We start from the raw sequence: 12,921 nt of genomic DNA, 5'->3' as shown, positions 1-12,921 counted from the left end.
GAATCGGACTCTGACCAAACAACGGCCTTTAACGTGTACGATTAGACCTTATAGCAACGCCGCGCACATGTTTGTTGCTTATAAATTTTAGGCGATCCAATTGATGAATTTTACCCGTGCTGAACTATTTTCTAATAAATTAATTTTTTATTTTATTTTTAAAAAATTAAAACTTTACTTTTGAATAGATTAAATTATCCTTTTTTTTATATATTATGTGTTAAAGAGCACCTCGGATCACATTATTCGCGGAGCGATGCTCCGATCTCGAGCCTCCGTTTTCTGCTTCGAAGCGATCGCACGACGCTCTCCTCCGAAACGACCCTTCCTCCAATTTCCCCGACCAAATCGCCGTACTTATCCAAACCCTAGCCACAGATCTTGGAGAGGTAATTCCTATTCCTTTTTGATCTTTTTAATGACCCATTTTCGCTTTAATTCTTAAAATTTTTGGATATTTACCAGGTCGGAATTGTGGAATTAGCTATAGATCGATGTCGACCGAAGCAAATCCTTCCTTCGTTGCAACACATTCGTTAGCTCAACAAGCCGTGGAGGTCGAATTACTACCCGGAGCCGATGATGGCCACAGCGGTGTGATTGTTGAGATGAACGAACCGATGAGTGTTGAGGCTTTTGTTTCGTCTCTTAGAGCTTCCTTATCTGTTTGGAAGGAGCAGGTGATCGTTTTGTGCTATGTGCTGTATCTGTTCAATTATATTCAGTGCATTATCTCAAAGGGGCTTTACTTTGTCCTGAAAATTTGTATATTTCATGTTATGTAGTCACACCATCGCTAATTGCTTGAACAAGGATCAATCTTTGTTAGATAGCACAATGTTATTCGAGATTATCTTTAGCTGAAAAGAAAAGGAAGATTTTAATGTTGTCTAGTGGCTTGAAAGTTGAAATGCGTAGCTTTGAGAAGGGCTTTCAGTAGATAATGTTGTAGATGATTTTTAAAATGGAAATCACATCATCTATCTATGATTTTTGAAGAGCAAGTTTGTTTGATAGAAAATTTAGTTTATAACTGAAATTTGAAGTGAGATAAGTAATGCCGATTACATGCCATCATGCTTTCCTTGTTCTTCATTGTACTTTTATAACATCATATCTCCATATAGTAATGTATCAATTTTCCTTCAGTTGGTTGCACAAATAGTTCTGTCTCAGTTCTAGACAGATCATTCGCTTATGATATATCAGTTCTTCGTGCATTTGCATATTTGTATTCTTCTCAGACTATTCATGCTCATTCAATTAAAAATCCCACTGTGTTTTTATGTCTTATTTGAAATACTGTTTTTTGTTTCTAGGGAATAAGAGGAGTGTGGATAAAATTGCCCATCAAGCTTGCCAATCTTGTTCAACCTGCCGTCGAGGTAGGAAATTTCCTAACAATCACCTTTTTTTTTCTTAGAATTATGTCGGTTTATGTGTATGTACAAATTTTAAACCATATAGGAAAAGTAATTTTGAACTACCAGTTTCTTTTTCTCAGCATTTAAACAAAAGGATGTTGTTTTCATCTTTGGTATGTTTTATTCCAAAAGAGAGAGCTATAATATTTAGGAATGCAAGGCTAATAATGATCACTAGGCTGCAGGGTGCTTTCACTACCCTTAACTATTTAAGAAGACTAATTATATTTTTCTTTTAGATCCTGGTAAAGCAGTATCTGAAAAAACTTAGTGCTACATTCAGATTCACGATTTAGATTGTATAGATAACATTGTAACTTATTTATCCTGTTGATAAGGTAATTTAAAGGGCAACTAGCCCACTAGTATTAGTACTTTGACAAAACTTTAACCGTCTCACATACTTTTAAAATTGTCAGTTCTGTCTACAACTCAGGGATGCATACTGACATTTTCTTCCCTGGTTACAAAGCATAGAGTAGAGAGGGGCCACTTTCTGATTGAGAAGTGGGATTCTTTTTTTTTTAATATATATACATAATAAGTTATGAGCAGAAATGTTAGCTTATTATACTTCTTACAGATGATGAAGCATCAAGTTAAATCAATGCTTCATATATAAGCAATTAAAAATGTTGGTTACTTGGATAACCATGTAATTGAATAACCATGTAATTTAATTTCATGCAGGAGGGATTCTGGTACCACCATGCAGAGCCAACCTATCTGATGCTTGTTTATTGGATTCCTGACACTAAACATACATTGCCTGTAAATGCTACGCACCGCGTGGGTATTGGTGCTTTTGTGATGAATGATAAAAAAGAAGTAAATTGTTCCACCCTCCTTTTATTTCTATAAGTATGTTTGTTGTTGTTTTTTTGTTTTTTAAAGTATAGTTATTAGGTTTTCAATCAGTTATTTCTACAGTTGATTGCTCTTTTTGTCACACACTCACATTACTACAAACATGCACTTCCTCTGTGGTAGGTGTTGGCAGTTCAAGAAAAAAGTGGCAAATTTCGTGGCTTAGGTGTATGGAAGTTTCCTACAGGTGTTGTCGACCAAGTAAGAAATTTTACATAGAAAATCACAAAAAGAACACCTTTCTTAACAGCATGTATGTTCTCTTTTGCGTCACTAATCATGCAGTTGTCTATGACAGGGTGAAGACATATTTGCTGGGGCAATAAGAGAAGTCAAAGAAGAAACAGGTGTATGTATTGAATTCTTATATGAGTTACCTTTCAAAATTATTTGGCTGCTTGAAAGTTTTGGTTTGATGGCAGATTGATACCGAATTTCTCGAAGTTCTTGCATTCAGGTAAATTGTTCCTCTACTCTGACGGACACGATTATCTATCATTCCTGAGCTAATCGGTTAGCTAGTTTGTTGGTATCATAAATTCATAATTATACAAGTTTTCTCCAAACAAACAGACTTAGCTTGACAGATGTTGAAGTTCAGACTGCTGGTAAATTCATAAAGCCCTACAAATTACTGTTAAACTGTTAATCGAATCTACCAAATATTGACGCTTGTTTTAAATGGTTAAAATGCATGCAAAATATTCTTTCCCTAATTAAATCTTCAAAAACAAAGTTAGGACAATGAGTAATTCTGGATAGCATACTTCTTGGTTTCTTTGGAGAAGATCTGTCATGTAGGCTAGCGAATATCCTTCATTTTGATAATTATGTTATGCCATTTCTACCATTAACTATTTTGTGCAGGCAAAGCCACATGTCATTTTTTGAGAAGTCAGATTTGTTCTTTATATGCATGCTCCGCCCGCTTTCATTTGACATTCAAAAGCAGGAATCAGAAATCGAGGCAGCACAGGTGATACAACTTTAATCCTGTTAAGTAGTTTAGTTATGTTTTTCTGCCCCTTTTTTTTGAGCCAGTTTAAGTAATTGATAAGGTGCATTCTCTCTCTCTCTCTCTCTCTCTCTCTCTCTCTCTCTCTCTGAGAAATGGTGAAACTTGTAAGCTATTAATCAAACCCTGCCTGTCACCCACCAATAGGGAAAAAAAGTTGTGAATGATTTCTGGCCTGAAAACAAAAGATTGTCGCATACCACATCAAGTGCAAATAAGATACTCTCCACAGCGATCTATTGAGAAGAAGACTTGTACACACGTGTTTATGTGTTGTCAATAACCGTAATTTGATCAAAACAACTCCCTTTGTCTTCTTTAATGTCTTCGAGTTATCAAAAGGATATTATTATAAATAGTATAACCTATGCAAAAACCCTCATGTAGACAACTTTTGCTGATTCTGTTGTCACTATTGCTGTTGTAATTTTCCAGTCCATGCTAATCAGAAAGTCTGAATACATAAATGAAGAGCTAAATTTGTGGAAAACGATGATGATGGTGATTTCTTTTTTTAATACAGTGGATACCAATTGAGGAATTTACTGCACAGCCATTTGTTCAGAAACACGAGCTTTTGAAGTACATCATCCGGGTTGGTGTGGCAAAGGCAGAGAATGCATATGCTGGATTTGTACCAGTCAGTATAGAATCAGCATTCACTAGCAGGAAAAGCAATTTGTATCTGAATCTTCGTGATATGAAGCATCCACAAAGTGGAAGCTCTTAAAGCATGTTAATGAAGGTGGCATGGCAAAAGCTGAGAATATTTATGCTGGATTTTCACCTGGCTCATAGAAGGAGCCTCGAAAGCGAAACAAATCTATATTTGAATTCCTCATATATTTAAAGCAAATGTAAAATGAATATAGCTATATCCATACAACACACATTTTAATTAATTTTCCACGGGCTTTTAGTGCCAAATTAATTTAATTGAAGTGAATGTGGCCTAGTATTTTTTTTTTTCAGGAGGTGAAATTGTAATCGTCCTCTGTAAACTGTTCAGTTTATGCTTGTAAAAAGGAAAAAAAGTAAGCCGTTAATATTTTGTGTGTGTGTAAAGAAAAGAGTTGAATATTTTTAAGAGATAGGTAGCACGCTATCTACTTCGTTTGTTTTATTTAGAAATAAACTTAGCTGAAAATGTGAATCAACTAGGATTTGAACTTGGGTCTCGGATATCTACCATCAAATATTTTGCCACTTGCTCTAAGGACTGTCGGTAGAGATGAATTACTTGGCGCAGCTTCTTACTTCGTGAAGTAATATAACATTGGTACTCTATCATCCAAGTAATCAAATTTATAAAAAAAAAATGATCAACATTTTAGTTAGTAATTTTTTCCGAGATGTGTAAAATTATTATTGACATAGTCTTAAGCTTATATATAAATATATAAAAATAACTTATCGGCGGTACCGAACAAATAGATACGGGCGATGTGTCCGTTGGACAACGCGTGCCCAGATCATCCCCCAAAGTGTCGTTGAGCGCCCCCCCTAGATTTTGAAAGAGGGTCGTTCGACATCTCGGGTAAACTCGGGGTACGTGTAGCAGTTTCTCTATAAAACGCTGTAAAATATGAACAAATTTTACTTTATTCAATTTCTTTGAAATTCCCCTAAATATTTATTCCCAAAACTAAACAAACTTGCGATGTACGAAGCCTTGTTATCGAATTCAAGGGTTTCTGATTTTTCCCCCTTTCCTTCACCTCCCCATTCTCTCCCTCTCTCTCACTCTCTCCCCCCCACCTCGGATCTTTGCGAGGTGGAGCTAGGGTTTTGGTACTGGTTATCTAGGTATGTTTCTTTCTCGCTAATGGCTTCAGATCTGGGATTCCTGGATCTGTTTCTTAGTTTGATCTTCTTGCGAAACGACAAAAATGGTGGATTTAATTTGATTTCTTTTGATCATTTATGGTTTCTTCTTGAATTTGAGTGTTTACTCCGATACCTCCAGAGATGTATGCTATTTTTTGGATTTTGATACATTTACAATCGGATACTATCGATTACTTTGTTAGCCGCGTAGATCCTCGTGGTTCATGCATTGGTTTTGTTTCTCGGAGATTAGATTATCTAGGTTTTCTGATATTTGAACTGAGAATCATCTGGATGTGAAAGATATATCTCTTTATTTACCTATAATGGTAGCATTTTTTTTAACTATAAATAATAGGAGCTCCTTCCTAATTCTTGATTTAAGCCTAATTCCGGAAAGCATTTTGTGCTTGGTTCAGGTGGATTGGAAGATCCTCTCGTTTGATATTATTTATATATTATAATCTTATTAGTCCATTCAATCTATAGACAGCTGAAAGTTCTTCTTAGGGATTGCTCAGAACTTTAATGTTTTAATGATGGTTTTCATGTGTTCTATTTAAGATTGTTTTTGTCATCGATCATATCACTATGTATGCATCTAATTATGCATTAAATTGTGAACAAATATTTCACCATACTGTATACAGTTATAGTTTCAGTAAGTTTATATGTTCATGACCTTGAACAAAATCTTAGGCATTACTATGCTAGTTGTTGTTGCTTATTCAAGAGATGGACAGATTATATTCTACGTATGCTTGTGTATAGAGTGCGCAAATTTTCTGATTATATTTGATGTATGTTTGTGTATAGAGTGTGCAAATTCTCATCAGAACTTTTCTTTTCCTATTGTTCCCTCTTTTTTATTTTATTTTGTAGCTGTAAGCAAGATTTGGATTCCTGATGGCTATGATTGATGAGCCACTGTACCCGATCGCTATCTTGATCGATGAGTTAAAGAATGAAGACATTCAGCTACGATTAAATTCCATCCGAAAGCTATCTACTATTGCACGGGCTCTTGGTGAGGAAAGAACTAGAAAGGAATTGATTCCCTTTCTTAGTGAGAACAATGATGACGAAGATGAGGTACTCCTTGCAATGGCTGAGGAGTTGGGGATCTTTATTCCATACATTGGGGGAGTTGAATATGCTCATGTTTTACTCCCTCCATTGGAAACGCTATGCACTGTAGAAGAAACTTGTGTCAGGGACAAGGCTGTTGAATCATTATGTCGAATTGGTGCCCAGATGAAGGAAAGTGATCTGGTGGACTCATTCATTCCACTGGTAAAGGTAATGAGAGAACAACTATGATCACTCTAGCTTTATTTAAACTCCCTTTGACGGTTGTGATTTATATGTTTACGTGTATGATTTTATGGTTTTTTATGAACAAGATAACATTATTGCAATCCACGAATGAAGCGACATTGGAATTTGAGTCACTATCCTGGATGTTTCTTTGTTCCTTTGCCATATTGATCTGATTATATGTCTCTCTTTAAATTTTCTTATGCTGTTACTTGTTGTTTCAGAGGTTAGCAGCTGGAGAATGGTTCACTGCTAGGGTTTCCTCATGTGGGCTGTTTCATCTTGCTTATCCAAGTGCAACAGAGCTGTTGAAAGCAGAACTGAGGTCTATATATGGGCAGCTATGTCAAGATGACATGCCTATGGTGAGAAGATCTGCGGCATCAAACTTGGGAAAATTTGCTGCTACAGTTGAACCAAACCATCTGAAGACAGAAATCATGTCTATTTTTGATGATTTAACACAAGATGGTAATAGTTTGTTGATATATCTTTTGTTCATTTTGGTAATAATATTGTGTAGTCTTGATATATTTTTAACTGAGTGTTTGTGAGTTAGCCAGCTGGATGTTTAGTGATCGCTTCTTGTTATTATGTGTGAAAGCTGCTGCTTGTTTGCTTTATCTGCCATGCTATTTGCTGAAAGGACATAGCAAAGACTAACTGGTCAGTAAGTTCATCAGTTCTTTGTGTATTGCTATAAAATGGAAGTAATACCCTGGCACTTGTGCGTGAAGAGACCAGATATGCCATGTACCCTGTTGATGATTTTAGTAGTGTAGCGGCATTTCATCAACATGCTAATGGCTCAGCTTTGTGATATTGTTTATATAGTTTAGGCATGCTATCCTCATCCTTTCCAAGTAAACCCACCATATTTAACTTTTTATTCATGTTTATAGATGTTTGTGGTATCATATTAAATAAAACTGACGGATTCTTTAGTTTTTCTTTAGATTTATTTTATTGCTTTCATCTTGACAAGTTTACATTTACCTATAATTGAAGCTTATACCTGTAATCAGTTGGCATCTGATCCTGTTACTCATATCTATGTTTTTGTATAAGACACAAAGTTTATAGGTGATAAAGAGCTCTTTTCATTTATCATTGACTTTTATGTAGAATTAATGCGACATAATATAAATGTGCCCTTTCTTTTTCTGCTTTTTGGCTTTTTCCCGCTCGAGCTGGAGAAGGTGCTTTTCAACTTTGTGTGCTTATGCTGCATGCTTTTGTTCTGCAATGTGTTATATTAATTTCTATGAACATCATGGTTGCTCATGTTTCTTCTTGATTATAATCAAAGTATCCAGAATTACTAGTATGTCTTATGCCAGATCAAGATTCTGTGAGACTGTTAGCTGTTGAGGGCTGTGCTGCTTTGGGTAAACTGTTGGAACCACAGGACTGCATAGCTCATATTCTTCCAGTTATCGTGAATTTCTCGCAGGTTGGCATGTTTTGATATTCTTTTGCTTATCATGATTTTTTAAATTTATTCCTGTAAGGTTATAGTTGCAGTTTATAAAACCTCAGCTTATTTGTGTTATAAGCAATTATTGTTGTGTTTTAATAATCATATGTTACGATAAAGAATTTAAGTAAAGATTTGCCTCTCCGTAAGTTTATGTTGCATGACATATGGACACGATTCATGTTTCAATCAGGACAAGTCTTGGCGTGTGCGCTATATGGTCGCAAACCAATTGTATGAGCTATGCGAAGCTGTTGGCCCCGAACCTACAAGGTAATAAAGATGTTCCAGAAAATGCTTAGTGAGTAGATAGCAGCCGAGGGGTTCATTATTCTTCAAAATACATGGGCCATGGCTGGAGCTGTGAGCGGAAATTTGCATTCGAAAATATACCAAGCATTTTACATTACTAACTATATATTTGAAATATCCAGTTCCTCCTTTTGTGACCCAATGAATTATTTTCTAAAAGCTATAATACAATCTGAAGTCCAATGGTAATGATTGTCAGGAAAAAAGTACTTCCAGGAGCTTAAGATAGAGAGAGCGAAAAAAAGAAATAAAAAATTAAATATGTTTGTATCTCAGCAAATATCTATGCAACTTCACTATTTCTGGGTTATGCTTATTTAACTCTATCTTTGTAATTTCAAAATCCAATGAACGTTATGGTCTGACTGGTATATTTCAAAGGGTGGATTTGGTGCCAGCTTATGTTCGGCTTCTTCGCGATAATGAGGCTGAAGTACGTATAGCAGCAGCTGGAAAAGTGACAAAGTTTTGCCACATCTTAACACCAGAGATTGCAATTCAGCACATTCTTCCGTGTGTAAAGGTACTTTCCCTTACAATATTGTAGGCCCTTATCATAATTTTACTGCTTGTTTGGCCTTAGCTTCTAGAACAGTTCTCTAGTCAGAGAACAGCAGTCAGGCATTTGGCAAACATTTAGTGTGGAGCGTTTGCTCTGACAAGAAGCTGGTATCAGCTTTGAAGCTTCTGCGTCTGTGCAGCAGGAAGTTGTTGAGGGAAGCATAACAAAAATTCTGTAGATGCTTTTTTCTAACAGCTTTGCATAAAAAGGACTTATGCAGAAGCTCTAACCATGGTCAAATGGGCTATTAATATACCTTCTCGCTTGTTTCTCATGGGTGCCTACTGGATTTTGTTCCTCTTATTTTTCATAATTGTGAGCTTTGAAACATTTTTCATTTCAGGAACTGTCATCTGACTCTTCCCAGCATGTTCGATCAGCTTTGGCTTCAGTAATCATGGGAATGGCCCCAATCCTGGGAAAGGTATAGACATTGTAGATGTAAGCTTTTATACTAGAAGGAAAAAAGCCAAACAAATTTCTGTAAATATAGAAATCCTTCCTTATTATTTCACAGGTTCCATCTGCTGTTGTTCTTACCACAATCTTTATCTTGTTTTATTGATTTTTTTAAGCGTTTGACGTGCCATTGGTGCGATTCTGATTTGCTCACATGATTTATTGGAATTTTCTCTCACATTTCGTACACAATTGGGATGTTTAATTGTATAGTTGATCTATAGTGTTAGGTTTTGCCTGGGGTTTTGCTTCTTCATATAGATCTATAGAGATGCCCATGATAATACTAGAAATTTTGCCTTCTGTTAAAGGCCTTAGGCCCAACCTAAAAGCTTAAGCTGTTAGGTGGAGATACCCTCGACATTATATGGAGTTAAAGGTTCTAGTTGGTATTAATGCACAACTAATATGTGACACAAACCCTAGATGTTGAATATAAATATTAGAAACACTATTCTCTAGTAGTTTAAGCCTTTAGAGAAAAACGATTGTTTCAATGTGGTATTACAACAAGAGGTCCTAAGTTTGAATCCCACTAGGCCTCTAGTCTCATTTGATTTCCTCTCATTTATTCAAGTTCACATCTCGGGCTTACAAAAGAGTCTTAAGCCTATAAAAATCTTGAGCCTTACCATGAGGCAGAGTGTTTATTATAAATATTCATAACACTATTTTTTGGCAGCTTAAGCTTTTGAAGAAAAACAGTTGTTTCACATAAATTAACACCTTCTCATTCCAATTGGTGACATTTATATCTCCCTATATGTAAGCATCCTATGAAATATAACCAAATATGTCTGTCACCTTGGCACTCTATGTTTCTCTTTGAACACATGTAATGCCTTCTCTGATACCTTATCTGCTTTCTGCAGTAGTCAATTTACATGCAGCATTTTTTTTTTGGTGGCACTCAATTGTTTACAAGTATCTTTCTTAGTTCAATACACCCCTCGAATGTGTCCTTCCTGCATTTTACTAGCTCAAGTGCAATAAACTTTTCACATTTTATTTGGTAGGATGCAACTATTGAACGACTTCTTCCGATTTTTCTTTCTCTGCTGAAAGATGAATTTCCTGATGTCCGGCTCAATATCATCAGCAAGCTTGATCAAGTAAATCAGGTAAATGTTTAATTGCTTGAGATGATTTGGTTTGCGTAGTTTTTAAAATTTTTGTTTACGTTGGGTATCATGCGGTTCTTTCAACGTCTTATGGAGGGAATTTCAAATTTGTATTGTCTTGTAGGTGATTGGAATAGATCTTCTTTCTCAGTCCCTCCTACCAGCGATTGTTGAGCTCGCAGAAGATAGACATTGGCGAGTGCGACTTGCAATTATCGAGTACATTCCTTTGTTGGCCAGTCAGTTAGGTGTAGGTTTCTTTGATAATAAGCTTGGTTCTTTATGCATGCAGTGGTTGGAAGACAAGGTCTGGATTTTTTTCTTTAGTTTTCCTTCCTTTTCTCCTGTAGTTCATTCCATTTTTTCTGCGGAACATGAATGAAATTGTTAGAGCTATTATATTGTTACTTTGTACTCAGCTTTATCTCGATTCTGATAGATTGCTTGCGATGTGGATTCTACTCATTATATATGCTCTGATAGATTGCTTGCAATGTGGATTTTTATGTAGTATTAAGTACAGCCGAGTTCTTTGTTTTCCAGCTGGCTGTTGTTATAACTATTAACATATTCACTAATCTGGATTCGTAAGTCACATAATAAAAAGTTATGAATCTTGTGGAAGACCATGAAGCCATCTCAATTTGTCACCCTCTTTTCGGGATCTGGACTCTCAGACCCCATGGAATTTTCTACGTTGTATCAATATTTTGCATAGCTGTCAGTAGTATGATGTTAGGTGGCATTTATCTTTGTCACCTGTTTCTTAACTATTGTCTGCAATTTTTTGGTTTGAAAGATTAATTCTCTGGAGATTTTTGCAGGTTTTCTCTATTCGAGAGGCAGCAGCTAATAACCTGAAACGACTTGCGGAAGAATTTGGACCTGAATGGGCAATGCAGCATATAATTCCACAGGTTTTTTATAATTTTAGGATTTATAACCACTTCTTACCTTCGTTACCTTTGTCCGTCTCTGTGTCATTTACTGTAAAATATACTACAGCAGAAATTACTCTACAACAAGAATGTCTTGCGAGAGAATTCATCACCACTGTCTAGTTACTTAGACATTCAGACTGAAACAGTTGAAACATCTTGCGTGTCTTCTCACATGTATAAAATTAGTTAAGAGTATACCGTTCTATGTCTTTAAGAAGGGACACTTAAAATTGCAGAATATCCCATTGTTATTAGGTTGCAAGAGTCAAATTCTTTTCTTGACGGTGTGTTTTATCAATGTTTAGAAAATAGAGTTATTTTACTTCTAATTTTCCGAGTTCCTTAGATCGATCAATTTAGTTATCTTTGTTTATCTTGTTTTCTGAACCATCTTGTTTTTGGTAGAGGTCAAAATCCTCCTATTACTTGACCAACTGTAACCATGCGATGATGCGATGCATGCGTGTTTTTTGTGTCAGACAAATTCCACCCATAACCAATTTTTGCATATGATTAGATAGATTACTTAGAAGTTGTGATTGAAACTGCTAAACTGTATTATCAAATATTATATTTTGGCTTCTCATATATTATAGGTGCTGGAGAAGATCAGTAATCCACATTATTTGTATCGTCTGACCATTTTGCAAGCAATTTCTCTTTTGGCCCCTGTATTGGGTTCTGACATCACTTGCCAGAAGCTGTTACCTGTGGTAGTTGCTGCCTCCAAAGACAGGTAATAGTCTTCTAGTCGAGCAAATATTTTCATCTGCATTTTGATCTCTGAATCTAGTGCTAATAGTTTCAAAATTTCCAGGGTAGCAAACATCAAATTTAATGTGGCAAAGGTGCTGCAGTCTGTAATCCCCATTGTTGACCACTCTGTAAGTATTAGCTACATTTTACGTCAGCTCGTTGGTCGGCATTTGTCTTTATGTATTCCTCTATTCGTTTTGAGTTGTGTCGGAAAATTAATTTTCCAGGTGGTGGAGCAGACAATAAGGCCATGCCTTTTTGAGCTTACCGAGGACCCTGATGTGGATGTAAGATATTATGCTGGGCAAGCACTCCACGCGTGCGATTCCATCATGATGGCGAGCTAAATAACCAGTCTTTTATCACCGCAATATTATTTGCGATGTCGACGACCCGTGACTCTCGCTCACACAGGTTTAGTTAGTGCTGACTGCTGGTTTTGCGATTGATGTGATTATAATTGCTATTATTGTTGTTTTTCATGTCTCTCTAGCTAGTTTATGCGCTGGAGGAAAGGAGGAACAGATTTTTTGTATCGTGTAGAATTGGATTACTGATGCCCTTGTTTACTTGCATCTTCCACAAACATGTTTGCCTTTACAACTGGATTTCTGTTGATACACGGTTTGTAATTAGTGATTTGTTTGGTAGTCACGGCCGGTCAGATTCCTTACATCGGTCTTTATTGTGTGGGCTATGTAAGTACTTGAGGATGGTAATATTTTTTTTCCTTCTTTTTTCTTCAAAATGCAAATATAAATTCGTTCTTTTATGGTACATGAACTGGGGCGAGCAGTAACGGAACCTTTGTGCCCCTGTTTTCACTTTTCACCCACATGATTT

The 12,921-nt window shown here is 36.0% G+C and overlaps 2 protein-coding genes across 2 annotated transcripts; both read left to right on the top strand.

Annotated features, from left to right (window-relative positions):
• On the top strand, positions 210-4,352 carry LOC109704887 (nudix hydrolase 2-like). Its single transcript, XM_020225667.1, has 9 exons — positions 210-389; positions 466-680; positions 1,320-1,385; positions 2,115-2,252; positions 2,415-2,492; positions 2,590-2,640; positions 2,714-2,748; positions 3,159-3,267; positions 3,830-4,352. Exons 1-9 carry the CDS (start codon positions 257-259, stop codon positions 4,034-4,036), a joined length of 1,032 nt encoding a protein of 343 aa, XP_020081256.1. The 5' UTR covers positions 210-256; the 3' UTR covers positions 4,037-4,352.
• LOC109704664 (serine/threonine-protein phosphatase 2A 65 kDa regulatory subunit A beta isoform-like) lies at positions 4,944-12,826 on the top strand. The gene is made up of 13 exons (XM_020225431.1): positions 4,944-5,112; positions 6,016-6,432; positions 6,675-6,921; positions 7,791-7,903; positions 8,121-8,200; positions 8,621-8,762; positions 9,145-9,225; positions 10,277-10,381; positions 10,506-10,688; positions 11,206-11,298; positions 11,919-12,058; positions 12,140-12,206; positions 12,306-12,826. Exons 2-13 carry the CDS (start codon positions 6,040-6,042, stop codon positions 12,423-12,425), a joined length of 1,764 nt encoding a protein of 587 aa, XP_020081020.1. The 5' UTR covers positions 4,944-5,112; positions 6,016-6,039; the 3' UTR covers positions 12,426-12,826.

The sequence above is a fragment of the Ananas comosus genome, linkage group 2 (genome assembly GCF_001540865.1).
Source record: "Ananas comosus cultivar F153 linkage group 2, ASM154086v1, whole genome shotgun sequence".
Classification (NCBI taxonomy): domain Eukaryota; kingdom Viridiplantae; phylum Streptophyta; class Magnoliopsida; order Poales; family Bromeliaceae; genus Ananas; species Ananas comosus.
Note: the sequence above shows the minus strand (reverse complement) of the source record. Positions and strands in the feature narration are given on the sequence as shown.

Coding starts and splice junctions, on each gene's coding strand:
- LOC109704887 (XM_020225667.1), top strand. CDS start 257: ATGCTCCGATCTCGAGCCTCCGTTTTCTGCTTCGAAGCGATCGCACGA. Junction 681..1,319: donor TATCTGTTTGGAAGGAGCAG/GTGATCGTTTTG, acceptor TTTTGTTTCTAG/GGAATAAGAGGAGTGTGGAT. Junction 2,749..3,158: donor CTCGAAGTTCTTGCATTCAG/GTAAATTGTTCC, acceptor TATTTTGTGCAG/GCAAAGCCACATGTCATTTT.
- LOC109704664 (XM_020225431.1), top strand. CDS start 6,040: ATGGCTATGATTGATGAGCCACTGTACCCGATCGCTATCTTGATCGAT. Junction 8,201..8,620: donor GTTGGCCCCGAACCTACAAG/GTAATAAAGATG, acceptor TATATTTCAAAG/GGTGGATTTGGTGCCAGCTT. Junction 9,226..10,276: donor TGGCCCCAATCCTGGGAAAG/GTATAGACATTG, acceptor TTTATTTGGTAG/GATGCAACTATTGAACGACT.